Below are 19,123 nucleotides of genomic sequence, written 5' to 3' on the forward strand. Positions count from 1 at the left end.
GATAGAGGAAGAATTTGGTCCAAACTAAGTGCAAATATGTGAAGAATGATTTCAAGTCATTAAATAATGTACAATAATGTACATGAATAACAAATTTTTTAAAGAACAACTTCACAAATATATAAAGAATAACTTTCTTTTATATGAGTTTAAACACTATGTACCAGCAATAAAACCACTATAATTGTGGTGGACTTTCTGAGGTCTGCAGGTTTGTTGAGGTGTAGCATACTTTTCTCTCCATTACAAAAAGAACTTTAGAAGCCTTGATGCCTGAGCCAAAAGTCTGTTTGCAGCTGTGTTTTCAGAGGCTTATCTGAATAAAAAAAACACCTATATATGATGTCTTTTGTTGTCATATGTTTGTAACTATAGTTGCTTTCCTCCCATTGTGTGCATATTTTATTTTTTTAAAACCTTATTGGTGAGGTGTTGAGGGACATGGTTTAGTGTTAGGCTTGGAAGTGTTAGGTTAGTGGTTTGACTTGATGGTCTTAAGGGTCTTTTCCAACCAAAATAATTCTATGATTCTATTATTAAAATTATTTAGGATACAGACCTGTTGTGCACAAGTGTTGAGCAACGTGTGCCTTGAGTAAGTCCTAGAAATGTAAGTTATGTTGTTGACAAACTGACCCTCAGCCCCTTTTGGATAAGCATTGGGTAAATTGTGATTGCTTTCAGGAGTACAACTGTTCATTGGCGGAACTATCAGGATGTAGTCTTCTTTTTTGTTGTAACCTATGGAATAGCATTTGCACTTATTTCCTTTCTTCTTTTGAGCTATGGTAACTTTTTTTCCTTTCATCTGCAGTGATTCAATGACTTACCAGCAAGGGCAGGTTTAATGAATTTCTGTGAGGTCAGAATACAATGGAAGAGCTAGAAAATACTGATGACTGGAAATGTAGGGGAAAAAATATAGACAAAAGTGAATTGTAAAAGGTGCAACAGGCTCTGGCATGCCATTTTTCTTCTATTTTTTTCCAATACTGAACAATGCTTGTTTTCCTGAAGTTGTTCTGAGTTAATTTATTATTCATGGTTATGTTTATATTATAATGGGAATTTTTAAATGAGGACTTAATAATCATACTGAATTGATACTGATGACACATAGAAATTACTGAAGAAAATCTTGTTTATCTTAGCCCTGGTTTTAAAATATTTAGGGATAATGGAGTCCTGAAGTGTTCATAAGAGTTCCTGTGTCCTTGAAGGGGGAGTGTTGCAAATAAATCCCAAAGCAGGGTCTTCTTAATGAGTGAACAGGTGAGTTGCCACTTGCCAGGGGTTGCATCTTGCTTAATAGATTCCCCTGCAGTTAATGGTGTTGGCACGAGAACAGCAGGGGTGATGTAACGGACTCAACCTGGCATATCATCGTGGAGACTTCTGACTTGTCTCACTGCCTTTGAAGAGGATAGTGATGTAACTTGAGTATCACAGGAAGCGGAGATCTAAGTTAGGCTAAATAATTATACAGCTTCATGAAGATGGGGATTATTGTATCATCCTTAGACTAAATACAATTTAACTGTGAAATAACTTTAGCATGTGGTATTATATTTTTATTTTCTTATGATGCCACCAAGAGACTTCTGTTAAAATACAAATCTGCTAGTTTTCAACTGTGGTGGTGTTATTACTGTCACTACTGCTATTATTAGTAATATTTTGCTAAGAGAGTTTCTTCAAGAATGCAGTACTGTGCATGTTTAAATTTGTGCTCATAATTTTCAAAAAGGACACCGTGGCATGAAGTGTCACATACCTACACCACAAACCCTATTAAAATTTTTAATATCTATGTTAATTTTTTATTGAAATCAGGAGGTCTTCATTATCTTTTAACTTTCTTATTTACTATTAAAGATCACTTCTGAATTCAGTCCTAAACGTACTACTCTATTCCTTATTCATCTTTTCTCAATTTATTGTACTGTTTATTGTAGCTCAACTTTGAAGGGATGAATAATGAAACTTAGGTTTTTAATTAATTTACATTACTGTTTCACTTGAAATGAACTGCAGGGCTCAACCCTAGGGAACTCATTGGACAACGTAAACCAAACAAGCTATGGCCTGCTGGACAGATACTAAATTAAAAACTTAGACAGACTTCTGGAGGTCCATTTTTCCTATGAGTATCTGACCTCCTCCTGCCTAGCTTTTTTTGATTATTAACCTGCTTTGTTTTTAAAGCTCTTCTGGAGACTCCCTTGACCTTTCTTAGGAGCTGAGGAGGCTTCAGTATGTTTGATTCTTGCAATAGGTATGCAAAAAGCATTGGAAAACTTTTGTTTCCTATTAAATCTAAGCTATGAACCTGAAACCCTCAGGAAAGCCTATAGCATGTGATTCACAGCATGTTGGAGAGCTGTAACTTACAATCCAGCTTTTTCCATATCCATTTTGAGTTCTATGGGAAAATGTGCATTTTCTTTCCAGGAACATTTTTGAGTTTTAAGGATTTTTGTGGATTTCAGTCCTGTAATAAAAATTTAAAAAAAATAAACCAAAAGTGTTTTCTGCTAAGGCTGATTATGTCTTGAATGTACCAAAAGGACCCAGCATGTGTCGGAGACCAGCTGTTGTCATGACTATATGTATACTATCATACAGTCTTCCATGGATGTCTGCAGAACAGTAAACATGCACACTTAGTTTTTAAGGGGGAAAAATATTATCCTGTGCTGCACATGAACTGGAGGCAGAGGAAAGGCATGGGAATGTGGGAAAGAGGAGGGTTAGGTTGGAAGGAGGAGGGATGTTGCTGTTTGTCACCTGTGATGAACAGGCAGTACAATTATGTTACATGTCAGTAGACCAGCTTAATTAACTTGTATTTATAGTACTGTTCTGGTATACAAAATCTATAGCTGTGTTATTTTGTAAAGCTTGTCATGTTGAATCTATGTGAAAATTGTTAATAAAGTGAAATTATTATTGCCTACGTACTTTACCATGCGATTTTAATTTGAGGAAAAATGATTTATAGACCATTAATATCTTGCTTGACTCTAAGGAGATAGCTCGTACACAGAACTGAAAGGTCTCGTTTCACTTAAGGCTTTTCAGCTAGATTTTGGTGTTCAGGTTTTGTCTTTTTTGTTTGTATTTTTGTTGGTGGCGGGCTTTTTTTGTTTATTTTCCCTTACAGAAGTATCATAAAGTTGTAGCTTTATCCCATAAAGGTTTATTCCTGTGTGACACACATGAGATGCAGTTTCAGAGTGTTTGCTGAAAAAAACTCAGCTCTAGCTGCCACTTGCTCTTTCTGACCTTATTCCCTCAAGCAAGAACGCTGCTGAATGGCAAGAAAGACAGGATAAACTAATTTATATTTTGAAGGGTCAGAGGGGATTTCAGAGAGATTTCAGTCTCTTGTTCTGTAGCCCAGGCCTGCCTTGCCCTGCTTGGACCCTGCCCCTTCGCCCCAAACCTGGAATTGGTCTCAATCACTTGCTTGCCCCTTTTGCAGCCTTTGCACAGAATATTTGTTCTCCAGTTTTATCAGTTATTTATCAGTATTATGATTTTGTCTGAATTTCTACTACCTTATAAAATGGTTTTCATCCGTTTCTGCTCTAGTCACAGTGCTTGATACAAAGTAAAGTAGCCTCTCTATATTTCTCAGAATTGAGAGCTGCTTCTGGATGGGAGTGTGTATTGTTTATTTTTTTCTGTGAAGAACATGTGCATATTCTCTGTCCCTTGTGGGAAATGTCAAAGGGAATTTGTGGAGATATTAGATATGCTGGCTGATAAGCATAATTTTATTTATCTTTCTTTTTTTGGTCTTTTTCTCCAGAAAGTGAGATTTTTCAACACATGCATCTGGATTTCCTCATCTCCCTGTCCTACCTAATTTCTCAGCTTTTTAGGACTTTGCAATGTATTGTTTCATACAAAAGGCAGGACTGAGAAGGTTGCAAAATCAAATACAAAAAATTTAAAAAGGTATTTTATGGGCTTGCCTGATTGCCTTATGTATGTTAGTATAAATAGATAAATAAGTACATACAGAATCCTGCTAGGTTCTGTGCACAACATCTGCAGTAGTAACTGATGGCAATTGTAATCATAGTTGTTTAATAAGACCCCATGGTCTTTCTCACCCAGTGTTCAAACCCTGGTTTGAGAATACATCCAATGCAGATGGGATCAACAGTGAATTTACCTACAACGTGTACAATGTGTACAAATTGGCATTACAAGCCTGAAATTGTCCAGACACATACAAGGTCTCATTAAAGATGCAGGAGTTAGTTTTCTGACACCCAAGTGATTCTGTTGCAGGGTTCCATCTGTTTTTGCAAAGTGTATGTGGTGATACAGCTTCTGCACAGTGCATTTAGTGGTTCTCTTCAATGGCTGGACACATTTTAACACAGAATATCATTTTTCTCCTGGGCCCTTTCCTTAGGAAGGTATGACCTACTTGTGCTAAAACATTTTATTTTTTAAATCAGGAACAAATTGTCCTGAAACAGGCACCAGACATAGACTATTTCAATCCATACATCTGCAAAAGGAAGACCATGCTCATGAGTGAAGAAAAGAGCTTAGAATGCATGTTAGAAACCTGAGCTGCAGCTGGTGATACCAGTATCAAAAATTACATTGCTATGGCACTCTCAAGGGGGTTGATAATGTCCATGTGCTCACCTTTTGTCTTTTCATTGATTGTTTCACATCAATACTCTTCAAGTGGTAGTCTTCAAATAGACAGTTCCACAGCCTATTGTCCCATACATACATAGCCTTCTTCAGCTTTCACATATGTTCTGGACCACTGCTTTGTAACTACATAAAAAAATAAAATGAAAAATGCTCAGTATCCTGAGAATTAGGAGAGAAACTCTAGAGGATGAGGCTTTTGTACAACTTTGATTTTTTTAAAGAATGTTTTTATATAATTGTAGGAATTTTATGTATTCTGTGTCTCATAATGAACACAATGTTTGTGTTCATATAGCCACACTGTTGTGTACCCATCCAGTGAACAATACTAATGGAAATCTTTAAGATTCTGTTATGGAGTTATTGATGTTTTTTTTAATTTTAAAAGCAGAAATCGATTCATATTCTGAATACAAGTAACACTCCTTGCTGCTTTTCAGCAGATCATCCATTTGCATGCCTTGTTTTACATAGCACTAAATTGGTCCAGGAAAGGCAGTTTAAAAATCCAGGAAGTTCACCTGAATGCCAAGCATTTTCCCTTTTTCATCCCTCATCTCTCACTTTTTTTGTGAAAATAACAAAAAGTCAAATTTGCTTGTCTCCCATTTTTGGTCAATATTTTTGTCCTTTAAAGAGCAAAGCAAAAACCTCGAAACCCCCTAGTCCTTAGCTGCTTTTGATGCATGGAAAATTAATCTGACTTTACTTGAGTATGTACTAGTGAATTGCAGATGTACTGTGATGTTTTCTGTTTTACCTAAGATAAAAATCACATCTGTCTTATAAATCAGATCAAAATCTGAATACTTCATTCAAACATGTATTAGGTGATTGCTTTACATATTTTACAGGCCTGTGGTGTGAATTATATGGTGTGGTGTAAAGGTGTCTTACATTTCTTTAGAGGACCAGACTAAGAAAATTTGCAGCCCCATAGTATCAGCAAACGTAATGTTGGCTAACTGATGTACTACAACTACGACATTTACAGTAACAGTTGTATTTCTTGATTTCCTTTTTTCAAGAAATTGCTTCTTGGTTACATGTGTTCAGAGCAGAAGATGCTGTGGATTTCTCACAGTTAACATTTGACCCAGGACAAAGAGAGCTTATTGCTGGAGCAAGGTAAGAAATCTCTTTTCATGTTGCATCAGACAGGATTTTGGTCCTTGTTGATAAGTAATACTAAGTCAAATTCTAACATCACCTTGCTCTCATGTGACTTCTCTGCGTTCCAGACCCATTAAAATTAACATGTATGTTTATTTCTCTTATTCCTGACTAAAGTTAAAAGATGGACTGCCCAATAGCTTACACTATTCTTGTTCTAGAGAGGATTCTCTTGCAGTACTCTCAAACTTTGGATACATGCAGTGGAACAGGCAGATGCTGTATGAAAACGTGACGAACGTTAATGTGGCATAAAGTTTATGATGATCCCAAATGTGGCTACACACTGCTGCTCATTGTACTTGTATGATTCTAATAATTTTTAAGTACAATGTCAGATACGATCTGTTAAAGACTGCACTGCTAGTGGTAATCTAAAATTATTACTGAAATCTGCCTTCTGAATATATTGTATTCTTAAATTAATGAAGTTCCAGTCTTTTTTTCGGCATTTTTCTGTTAGGTTTAGCATTGGAATACATGTCTGTTTCCTAATTTGTTTCTTAGTTGAAAATGAGGTTCAAAATACAGAACTGTAAAATGCTCTGTGAGACAGGCAGTGTTAAGTCACATCTGTATGAGTCTCTCCCCCTCTGTACTGTTCATCTGGGCTCCTAATCTCAGCAAGGAATACATTCATTTAAACTTGTGCTTTTGATGAAGTCTTTTGAAACAGTGTGGAGTAAGATTTGGATGATTTTGTGGAATAATCAGTGAGTATAAAAATAATGCCACCTCTCAATTCTGCCTCTTGTCAAAGACCCAATGCAGTAAAAGCAACATTTCTTTAAAAGTTACTACTATTTCAAAGCTATCTCTTGTTCTGGCTAAAACCACAAAATTACAAATATTCAGTGTTTTTAAAATCACAACAGAAATCTTTGTTCTCTGTAGTCCATTATAGCTGGCTGTTATTCATTCTTAGCATTTATCAGGGGTTTTTCCCCAATTTTGCATTTCCATTATAAACTCTATTTTTTTCTAATTTTTTAAAATTTTCAATTATAAATTCAAAGCTCTCCCTCAGCATCGTTGTGTTTAGCCATGGATACCTCACTTTAGAATGACTGTGCTTACCAGCAGGTTTCTCTGATTGATGGTACATATTATTAATATTGGTATGTCCCTTTCAATACATATTTTTCTCTTGAAGCATTGTGTCTCAACTATATAGTGGAAGTTGCTTCACATCATGGAGTCATAGATTTAGACACTAGCAACTGGCTGCCAGGGTGCTGTAGTCCCAAAAATGCAAGTGTTGATCTTACTGATTATGGATCTTTTTCAGGTAATCCCTGCTAGGGTGTAGAATCAATCTGTTCACTCGTGAATATAATGCCGTTTTCTACGTGTTTGCAGGAGTGGTGGTTATAGCCTTTCAAAATCTCAACTGGCTGCGCTGTATTTTTTTTCTTAAAGCACTGTTTGTGGTTACCTTTTACCCACGACCATCTCAACAAAGCAATACTGCCATAATTGTGCTATGGCCTGGTGATAAAATTTTAGTATTTTACTAAAATTGCACCTTTATGTATCTGAAGAGCCTTTAGAAAAGTTCATTTTTCTGTCCTAAGCTACAAATATGCTTATGTAAAGACCATGAAGAGAATGCACTGTTAATTCCTTCTTCCTGGTGAAACATCTTCTGATAGACAGTTATCTCTGTTAGAATATTCCAGTGTTTTTGTTTCATTATCTTGTACTAATACTTCAGTACTGAAAAACTAGTTAACTGTGTGTAATATGATTTCAATAACAGTTAGAAGTTCCTGTTCATCTGTGAAAATGACAATTTGTAGCCCTCTAACAGGGTTTTCCTTTCTCTACCTGATCAAGTTGTGACGTGGTAGATGGCAAAGATAAAAATAAATTCATTTACTGTGCTTAACACTGACAAGAGAAATTATGATTTATTTGTCCAGCATCCAAACAAGGGGTGATGCTTGGACTTCAAGGCTTCAGCTTTGGAAAGGTTTTCTTCTAAATCAGCTCAAGTTTATAATTGAAATTTTTCGCCTTAGTGAAGTTTACTGAACTCTTCCCCAAATATCTTTGTCTTAGAAACCAAACCAGAATAGAGTAGTGAAAATTTAACACTATTGGAAATTCACTGATACTCCTTAAAGGTGCTTCTCTTCCATTTTTGAAGTTCAGTAGCCTCTAAATTGATTCATGACTTGTTTGTCTTAATAAGCAAAGTAACAAAGATCCCAGCTGGGATCCAGACTGGGTTAATGTTGAGAACTGCCAGTGTCAGGCAGCTATGTGAAAAAACATCTATGATCCACTTCATGTGTCACTTCGGTCTTCAAAAAGGGCAAGAAGGATGACCCAGGAAACTACAGGCCGATCAGCCTCACCTCCATCCCTGGAAAGGTGATGGAACAGCTGACTACATTCATCCTGAATGTAGTCATTAAGCATATGAAGGAAAAGATGTTTATCAGGGGGAGTCAACATGGCTTCACCAAGGGGAAATCCTGTTTGGCCAACCTGATAGCCTTCTATGAGTGCATAACTGGCTGGCTAGATGAGAGGAGAGCAGCAGATGTCATCTGCCTTGACTTCAGTAAGACTTTTGACACTATCTCCCATAACATCCTCATCAGAAAGCTCATGCAGTGTGGCTTGGATGAGTGGACAGTGAGGTGAATCAAGAGCTGGCTGAATGACAGAGCCCAGAGGGTAGTGATCCAGCGGCACAGAATTGAGTTGGAGGCCTGTGGCCAGTGGAGTTCCACAGGGATAGGTTCTGGGGCCAGTCTTGTTCAACATCTTCATCAGCGACCTGGATGAGGGGACAGAGCGTACCCTCAGCATGTTGGCTGATGACACCAAACTGGGAGGACTGGCTGCTTCACCAGAAGATTGATCAGTGGTATCTCGACTGGATTGAGAGTTGGGCAGAGAGGAACCTCATGAGGTTCAACAAGGACAAGTGCAGAGTCCTGCACCTGGGGAGGAACAATCCCATGCACCAATACAGACTGGGGATTGAATTGCTGGAGAGCAGCTCTGCAGAGAGAGACCTGGGAGTCCTGATTGATAATAAACTAAACATGAGCCAGCAATGTGCCCTCGTGGCCAAGAAGGCCAATGGCATTCTGGGATGCATCAAGAAGAGTGTAACCAGCAGGTGCCTTGGTGAGGCCTCATCTGGAGTCCTGTGTCCAATTCTGGGCTCCCCAGCTCAAAAGGGACAGGGAACTGCTGGAGAGAGTCCAAGACAGGGCCACCAAAATGATCAGGGGACTGGAGCATCTTACTTATGAGGAAAGGCTGTGGGAACTGGGGCTGTTTAGTTTAGAGAAGAGGAGACTGAGAGGGGATCTCATTATTTACAAATACCTAAATGATGGATATCGGGAGGGTGGGGCATCCCTTTTCTATGTTGTATCTAGTGACAGAACAAGGGATAATGGAATGAAGCTGGAACACAAAAAGTTCCACTTAAATATAGGGAAAAACTGTATCACTGTAAGGGTGAAGGAGCACTAGCACAGGCTGCCCAGGGAGGTTGTGGAGTCTCCTTATTTGGAGGTCTTTAAAACCTGCCTGGACATGTTCCTGTGTAACCTGCTCTGGGTGAACCTGCTTTGGCAGGGGGGTTGAACTAGATGATCTCTAATGGTCCCTTCCAACCCCTACCATTCTATGTTTCTATGATCCCATGATGCTTCAAAAGATGTCTCCTGCTGTGACAAAGAACCTTTGATATTGCTGCACAAGGTTCTTGGGAGACTTTAAACTGCAGTACTATGTATTATTTTGTTTGTATGTGCTTAAACAAGATTAAGCAAAACTAGAAAGAGATGTATGAAAGAACTGATAAAAGTCCAATGAAGAGAGTTATAAATGTAATGCAGAAAAATGAAGGCCAGGCATCTGCACAGAACCTGCCCATAAATCCATCAGCAGATACATTTAGGGAGGGAAATACTGTGTAAACTGTGTAGTAGTGTTGGCAAAAACCAAACCAATTTAAGTTGACCATTTAGTCGAGAAACAATGAGTTTTCTCAGGTTTTACTACTGCATATAAAACAAGAACAGAAATATTTTCGACTCAGATATCTCCATACATATTAAAGGGACATTATTCTATGGTATTTGCCATAGCAGACAATGATCAGGGAGGTAACTACTAGTCCTATATTGCTAAGATTAGTCTTATCTGTTCAGTGTCAGAAATAACAGTGGTCTTGTGATGTATGCGAGCTTTCTTTAGTTGCTGTGCAAAAATTTGTTTCCTAATTTTATCTCCCCTTCCTCCCTTCCCCTCACCTCCACAGATTGTCTTCCAGTCCTTGTGAGAAGTCTCTGATTGATTTTTTTTTGTTGTTCTGTAAAATATCCAGTTCTCTTATATATCTTGAGTGGATTAATTTGTCATCTTGTAAACTTATTTCCGTTTCCTTACACCATCTGCAGCATCTATGAATTTTATGACTCTAATACTAGCTCATACCTTCCTTCAGTTAATCATCTGGTCCACTCTGGCACTTTGTTTCCCTTGTGCTGAGTTGTCTAGAATTTTTCACCTGACAATCATTAACACCTTCCAGTGTAGCAGGTCTACTAAATAACAAATACTGGATCTGAAGTGTGAGTGTTGTAATAATTCTGTTTTAAAATAGGGTTTTTTAGTCTTCTATCAATCTACTGTGCAAAATGGGCTATCTATGTACTATTGGCGAGGGCTTCAGAGGGGGAGCAATAGCTTCTAAAATGACCACTGAGTTAGCCTGGGTCTCAGCAACAACCTGTGGTTGCCCTGCTTGCTTGGGACATTTTTTGCACAAATTATCCATGTAGAAAAATCAATTTAGATAGCTTTGAGAAGTCAGTGAGTGGAGGGAGTGGAGGTAGACAGGGAAAAAAGCAGAGGGAGAAATTTTTCTGATAAAACAGCCCAGAGTGCATAGTGAAGACAAGCAAAGATTACAGTTCAATTTATGAAGTTGAATTAAGGGAAGAAGAATTATTTTTATCATGGTTACTGGGTTTTAAAATTTGCATGTGAAGAATGGGACAGATTTTTCAGTGTTAAGTCAATTTAGTCAAGATTTAATGCAAACCACACTTTTTTTAACAATAGGTATGTGCTAAATTGTATAAGATTATACATTTATGTAAAATGGGAAAAAAAGGATAGATTGAGAAATAAGCTACAGAGAAAACTCAGCATGAATGTAAAACAGTTGTCAGCACATTATGAAGACTATTGGCTTTTGACACAGAACAATGCAGCTATGTTTCCGTGAAACTGTGTCTTTAAAACTTGCCCCAGGTATTGTTCTTAACATCACATATGACCTGGAGGATAAAAATAAATTAGTACTTTGACATTCTGAAACCTTCTAGGGAATTCATTTGTTTTCTTCAAAAAAACCCATATGTCAGGGCAGAATTCACTTTTATAATTAAGTGGCATTGATGAAGGTTTGTTCTCTGGGTACTAGCTCCTCCATAAGCTCAAGGAAACGGAAGACTGCTTGTTTGTCTTATTCTGTTAAATCCTGATAAAATATTCACATGTATATTTCTCTGTGTTTAACTTAATGAACTGACTCAGCATCTAATCACATATTGTAATGATTTTTGTATTTTGAAATGCCAGTAAGTATGGAGATTCATTTGACAATCTTGCCTTCTTTTCCTATGTGAAAGTCCTTTGCCATATGTCCTGCACCTTTGTCTTTGTTTCTCTCTTAGAAAGGTAAATTGAGGGTGAAAAAGACAAGTATGGGGGAAGGATACAGTGATTTCTTAATTGTCCTGGAAAATTGTGCATTGCCTTATATTTTCCTCATTCCCTGGTAATACCTGGTAAAAACTTAACAACTCTAGTTTTTATGAAATAAAAAATTGCTAAAACTGTTCCAGACATTTTGGTAAAATGAGAGTCAACTAGAAGTATATCTCAAACCCAGTAGGTTAGGGCAAAAAATGTTAAGGATCAGAATAATTACTTTTCCTTTTAATCTTTTTTTTTTCTCTTTTTTTAGTGACTTTTAAATTTTAATTTTCTTAATGGTTTTGTTCAGACCATAGAAGAATAATTACGTCAGAAGAAACTTGTTTGTTTAAAGGAAAAATGGAGCAATCCTCCTCTTCCCAAGCCTCTTTTGTTTGAAATTATGAAATAGTAGGAGCCCAGCTGGAGTTCAATCTTAATGTATGATAGGTAAAAACAAAAAAGATCAAGCTTGGATACCTACGCTTTGAAATTCTGAAGTTACTCATCAGAAATAGGTCTCAAAGATATTCATTTTTTAAAAAAAATTGGATAAGATATATTTAGACATGGCTTAAATTATTTTTTTATATAGAGCATCCTTATAACGGTGGCTTTCTTCTGTTTGTTCTCCTGCGAGTTAATTAAACTTGCTTTGAGGATTATAACTTGCTTTGAGGTGGCTTATTGCCTCAGTCACTCCTTATCTTGCTGATGAGGGACTGTAACAGTATGCCTTTTCACTTAATTAGATGTGTGTTTGGGAACATTAATTTGAACCATTACCAGTACTTGCCATAATAACAGAAAGGTGAATTAAAGGATTCATTAACAGTAGTTTAAGAATCTCTAATAAAGGAAAAAATAACTGTACAGGTTTGCTTCTTGCCATTGTCTGCTCCCAGCAGGAGAATCTGAGAGCTTCTTATTAATTAGCTGCTCTGAGTGCTACGTATTGGGAGAATATACAAGCACCAGGAAAAGTGCTGCATTCTTTGAACATCCATCTGGTTTTTATTGCTCATTTCACACTTGGCTCAGAGTAGTCAGTGTCTGTCCTTCTGCTAATTGATCTACTCTAATCTAAAGTAAGTTTTAACCATTTAATCTAAGAGAAATTATCATCCTACTGCTGCAGAAAGAAGAAGATCTTTGTCCTCCTACTGTGTCAATTTCCAACCTTGCTAATGGATTACTAGATAGTTTTAAAAGCTAATGCTTTGTACCTCTCTTGCTCATGCCTTATTCCACTATGCAATTTTCTCCTCCTTTGCACCAGCTCTGGTAATGGTTGCAATGTAACACTAGTCAATTCACTAACACCACAAAAATTATTCATTTTCTTATTCTGATTTAATGTTTTGCCATTTTAAATAGTGAAACTAACATGATCCATCAATAGAGGAACCCTGGAGTTGACTTGGGTAAAATGAAACGACAGTTATCAGGATTAAATGGAACTTCTTTGTCAGAGAATACTGCTGTTTCAGTATAAGCCATCTTTAGAAATTCAAATGAGAGGTGTTCTGAAGGTACCTGTCTTGAAGTCGTGACATTGTGTACACACTTTATCTGTGCTAGGAGTAGTGCATGTCCTCCTGCAGAGTATGCTTTTTGCTTTCTGATTAGGTTGTTCTCATGTCAGTTAGCTGCTCCTTTTTGTCTGCAACGAGTGTTAGTCCAGACATATGATTTCTGTCCTACATCACCAGCAGTTTGGTCCTTGTTGAACTTAGCTACTTGGATGTGCTTTTACAGCACTGAAATGTAGGGCAAGGAGCTACCAGCTGGGCAGAGGCTGATAACCATGATATAGAAGAAGCCCTAGAGAGGCTGCATGTGAATCAGCAGTTAGGTCTATGGAGTACTCTCCTTTGCCTCTGAAACATTGGTTCCTTGCTTGAGTTACTACAGCACCCTTGTAGATGCACTTGAGTGGCTGCCCTTATCTTGTGAGGGTACTGCTCAGATGCTAGGTAGACATGTGGGTCTCAGTCTTGATTCCAAGATTACAATCAGAAAATGTAACAGTGCAATGATGCATACTGTGCACGTGACCTTCACCTCTCAAAAATTTGATGGAAGTGAGATTTATATAGAGATATATTGATGTCATGTGCTTACCTTGGTAAGCATCCTGATTCTGAATTTCCCATACACAGCAACCTTCCACTGAAGGGAAAGGCTCTACCAGAGTATTACAGAAGAGAATTTCAAGGACTTTCAAGGGCTTTGAAAATGTGGACCATTGAGTTTAGTATCTTCTTCCTTCAATCGCTTTAGCATTAATGTGATCACTTACAACATTTTTTATGATTTTGTTATTATTTTGTTGTTGCAGTTTCTTTTTGTAATAAAATAATTAAAAAAACTCCAAACCTACAAAATTTGGCTACTTCAGACTCTCTACTTTTTCCCTCACCCCCCTAAAAAAACCCCAAAAAATCAAACAGCTCAAATAAACTTTATGGGGAAAAGTTGATTGCTGTAGGAAAAGAGGCCACAAAAAGGTGTGAACTATCTAAAATTTATGATTGTTCAAGCCCATTTTCATACCTTTTTTCGTTTTTTTTGAGGCGATTTAACAGCATTTAAATTTAATTTAAGATTAATCATGAAAGAAAAGAGAAGATTAATATATTGAACAATGAAATGGTCACAAAACTACATAGATTTTGATGTTTCTTTAGATGAGTGAGTACTGCACAGTACATGCCGTATGAACCAAAATGTAAATACCAGGGGTATGTACTTTGAGATTGATATGTGTTGCAACATTTTAAAGTATTAGAGATTTCTTTAGACACAGTTATGAAATACAGAATGAACATTTTTGCTGAGATTATATTGCAGGACAAAATTGAACTAGGCAACAAATAAATAGCTGAGGAAGCTCACAAACTTACCTGTACTTAAAACGTAACATTCAGAAAAGCCTTGATCTGCATGTATCAGAGTGTAAAATATTCATGTATCAGGTGTAAAATATTCTGAGGTCATCTTCAGTTGGGGAAATTGGATGCTGTGTGTGAGGAACAGGGGACAGCAGGAGAAGATGGTAATGCATGTTTAAGATGACATGACATTCAGGAAGAGGGTGAGCTCCAAAACTGCAGAGATGGGCCACTGATGCCTTTCTGCTTTTTCTGGAGAAGCCCATGGCAAGAAATACTTAGATGTGATGCCTAGCCGTTGTTTGACATCTGTGCACGACTGCTACAGTCTAGGATCTCTAGTTGCTGGTGAGACTGCAATTGGACGCACAGAGAAGTGAATGTAGTAAGATTTGCTAATCCTCAGGAGCAACCTTCAGAGAGGGAAATCAGATTTTACAGGACCTTTGAATGGATTAAGTTCTAATGGGATTCTTTTCCAATTGTCTCCAGTAGTGTTTTTCCCATTCTGTTTGCCAAGGTCATCATCTCACTGGTCACCTTATAATCACCTGAGTCTTTCTTTGTATCCTGTTGAATGTTAAAACAGGGTTAGTCTTTCATTTCTCAAGAATCTCTATAATTTTCAAGATTATTAAAAAAGAGCAATAAGAAGGTTGAATTAGCATGACATACCAGTCTGAAAATATTTATGTTAGTGTATATGCTGTTTTCTCTTCTTTAGCATTTGTCAGTAAGCTACTTATTGGTAGTGGGTTTGTGTGGCCAAGTGTTGGTAGTGGGGGGCTACAGGAGTGTTTTCTTTAAAAAGGAGCTGCTACAAGCTTCTCCTGTATCTGATAGGGCCAGTGTCAGTCAGCTGTAAGCAGACACGCTGCTGACCAAGAGCAAGGCAGTTAGTGACAGAAGTAACGCCTCTGTGATTAATGTATTTGAGAAGAGGAAGAAGTTGCTGTGCAGAGACAAAACTGCAGAAAGGAGAGAAAGTGAGAACAACATCTCTGCATACAGCAAGGTCAGTGGAGAAGGAAGGGGAGGAGGTGCCCAGGCAGTGGAAGAGAGAGTCTCCTGTGACCTGTGATGCAGCCTATGGTGAGGCAGCTGTGCCCCTGCAGCCCATGGAGGACTATGGAGGAACAGAGATCCATTTAGATCATTAGATCCTTTAGATCACTTAGTTTGAGCAGGCTCTTGATTAACAGGTTTTAGTTACCATAGTTCAACTAGAAAAGTTGTTCAGTGCTGTGAATGTAAAGTAAAATGCTTATTGCCTGCTGGCTGTCTAAAAGAGTACCAAATATTGTTTTATTCTCAGTTAGTTGTGGGTTTTTTTCTCATTACAGTGTCCTTCTGTTTGCAGAGTTATGTAACATATTTGCTTTCCTCATCCATTAAGCACCAAATGGAAACAAATTTTCTAATTACTACCAGTGCCAAATCAGTTTAATTCCATCATTAGTTGCATTTGTCTTGTTTTTATTACCACCATATTTGGACAAGGGACAGGCCTACATGCTAAGAGCTTAGTCTGTATCTATGCCTTGGTCATTTTTATTTGACATCCTTTGTTGCCTTCAATAAAGGCACTAGAATAAATCTAAACAAAAGTTGAAAAATAGCAATCCAGGGCATAATCTCAATGACATATTGAAAAAAGTATTGTCACCTATTTTATGAGCAGCGTGCCCTTCACATGTGATGAAAATTGGCATTGACTGGTTTTTTTTTGACTGCCAGATTTATTAATATAATATTTTTAGTGTGTGTTTTTTATTGTCATGCTTTTTTTTTTTTAGTTTTCTGAGGAAATTCTCACCTGTCAGAGACCTGTGCCTCAGATAAACTATTACATTTACAGAGCTAAACTTACAGAGCTAAATGTAGTCCTTCAAGTTTTACTGAAGTGGACACATTTACATTAGAACAGCTCTGATTGCTTTCTGAATGCTAGTTTGCCACTTAACATTGTTTATGTAATCACTGGTAACTACCTCCTTACCTGTGTTTACCCAGTTTACCTCGATGTTGCTAATGGGTAATGGCTTGCATGTTGCTTCTCTTCTTTTTCCTTTTTATTTCTGATGGCTTTATGAGGCTGGTAATAATATTTTAATTGGTTATTGACTATGCTGACTACTAACACCAAAACTGAAAGTATGACATCAAGCTGTCTGCTCATATGTTCTGCAACAGAGATTGCATTTATTTGAACAGTGAGCTGGAGCATATATGTGCCACTCCTATGGGTCTGATATTGAGTTAAGAAAACAGTTTATACCTGCTGAGGATACAGCTCAGTTTAACTGGAAGAAAAAAAAAAGTTATTCTGCTTCTGTTAAGTGCAAAAAAAGTTATGCAATGGCAGTGAAGTTGTAGGTTTCTTTAACTTTGATATCTGGAGTTAAAGAAGCAATGCTGGTTGATGGAAGCTTATATGCAGTGAGATAAGGAGCAGACCAAGTATTTTTGTTTGCCTCTAAATGTTTCTGAGCAAGGCCTTTTGCAGGTGTGAAGGTATTTTTAGTCCTTACAGAGAAAGTTTAAATCAGTTAGACTATATGCATTGCTTCTTGACGTTTCAGTCAGAGTCAATTTGCAGGCAGCTTGTGGATGAGACTTTGTGTGAACATTGTCCTGCAATGTACTATTTTCTTTGTTTGCCTACGTCAGGTCTCTTCATGACTGAAACCCACGTATGTTATTTTTGGTGATTTATCCATGCTTATAAAAGATATTTTGTTTTTATTTTTCTTTCTCATGAATTTCTGTCCTTAATAGCTTCCTCTTGCAATTTGAATAAATCCCTTTATTAATATTCCTAGGAAAGACTAGTGACCTGATACCCATACTTCCACAATTTCAGTAGACCATATATATACCAGAGTCAATAAATAAATACAAATAGCTGCACCTCAGAGTCCATAAATATAGCCGGCCTTGATAATTGTTGTGTTTCTGAGATATATGCTTTAAAAAAAATTTTTTTTTTGGGTACAGTTCCATTTTGTTCCTCCTCCTGAACCCTCAGTAGCTCATTAAAAAAATTATCAGAGATGACAGGTCCTGACCATGTGTGCCCATTAGCAATACCCCATACCTCTTTGGAGAGAATTAGAATTGTTATCTCAGTCAATGTGGCCTCATTTTCATTTAATAACACTTGTACCAGTTACATGGATGCAATATTGCAGATAATTTGTGAATATTGCAAATATTTTACTTCAAATTTTAAAGTTACTCATGTCCTTGTTATCTTTGCAAAGATAGTGTGGTATTTGCTCTTTTTTATGAGAGTCATGGACTGATACCATGAGTGCTACCAACAGAGCTGTTTTATCAGAACAGATGCAACAAGACAGCTTCTTAAACAAGACAGACACAGTAAGTTGGAAGGAGTTGTGATAGTGCAAATATGTGGCACCAGTATGTGCTGAAGGAAATGCTTTAGTCAGTGGGGCATACTTACTTTTCTGAGTATCCTAACCCGTCATTTACACAGGTTTCAAGCAGTGCTTTTGCATCATGTCTTGTTTGTGGTTTGCCCGAAGTCCTCTTCATGAGTTCTGTATGGGCAGCAATACTTCTACAGAAGAAAAATGGAGTGAGAAATCCTATTGCAATAAAATCTTGGGCTTTTAAAAAATATGCTTGGTTTGTGTGTACATGGAAGAAAGTCCTCCTCTTTCAAAGAAATTAGACTGGTTATGACAGGACTTAAGTCAGAATTGTGAAAAATCTGTGGCTTCTACAGACAGAAGTCCATCCTGCTGGGATCCATTGCTTCAGATGTTAGGTATCTGTGGCTGACCTATTGTGGAGAGAAATGGACAGCTTTGTCTGCCTGTCCTCAATAAGACTTCTAGCCCTGGTCACAGGAATCTGCCAAAGCACTGAGTATTTTGTCCCATTGACTTTCAAGGAAGACTGGAGAAACGACTCAGATGTACATGTATGCAGTATAAATATCTACTTTGTTCAAATGCAGCTGAAAATCTGTTCTAGAAATTGCCTGAGTCCTTAGCCCAAAGGGCTATATGTTAAGATAGTCATTAAAAAATTTAGTACTGACTACCAGTAAATTTTTTATTTCTTCCTGTCCATTATATTAATTACATTTCTTTTTACTTAAACACTAGTAACAATTTTTGTCTACTATTTTTTTTAACCCTAGAAACTACCTCTTCAGGTTGAAGCTTGAGGATCTCTCTCTAATACAGGTATGTTTTATGTATGTTTTTCAGTTCCTCTGCGTGATTTAAGCAGATGTTTAAAAGCAGATATTTTAAATCAGATATTCATAAGATTCATAACTGCAGGTAAATATACATCTGTTTTGTCCTCTTTGCAGATCCATATTGTATGTCATATTATCCATTCTAATTCCAGATTAGCTTTTGTCCTATGCTGTACAGACCTGATGTTACTTTATTCTTTTGCAATTTTGTTCTCTTAAAAAAATGTTCCAACTTATTACTGTGCAGCTTCTGTATTCAGAACTTTTTGTTATTATAGAGAAAAGTTATTTTTTTAATATTAATTCATAAAAACTATAATTCGTACCTGCTAAATTAGGCAAATTAACCAGAAAACTTTTAAGGAAGAAATACAGTGTGAACACAAGTATCAGAATCTCA

At 37.1% G+C, this 19,123-nt stretch overlaps 1 protein-coding gene across 1 annotated transcript in view; it reads left to right on the top strand.

The window, feature by feature from the left end:
• The window catches only part of SEMA5A (semaphorin 5A), a 320,602-nt gene that overhangs the window by 104,880 nt on the left and 196,599 nt on the right, over positions 1 to 19,123 (top strand). The window contains exons 4-5 of the mRNA XM_061995060.1: positions 5,715 to 5,814; positions 18,661 to 18,706. Of these exons, the coding sequence (XP_061851044.1) occupies positions 5,715 to 5,814; positions 18,661 to 18,706 (146 nt within the window). The remainder of the gene's footprint in view (positions 1 to 5,714; positions 5,815 to 18,660; positions 18,707 to 19,123) is intronic.

The sequence above is a fragment of the Colius striatus genome, chromosome 4 (assembly GCF_028858725.1).
Source record: "Colius striatus isolate bColStr4 chromosome 4, bColStr4.1.hap1, whole genome shotgun sequence".
Classification (NCBI taxonomy): domain Eukaryota; kingdom Metazoa; phylum Chordata; class Aves; order Coliiformes; family Coliidae; genus Colius; species Colius striatus.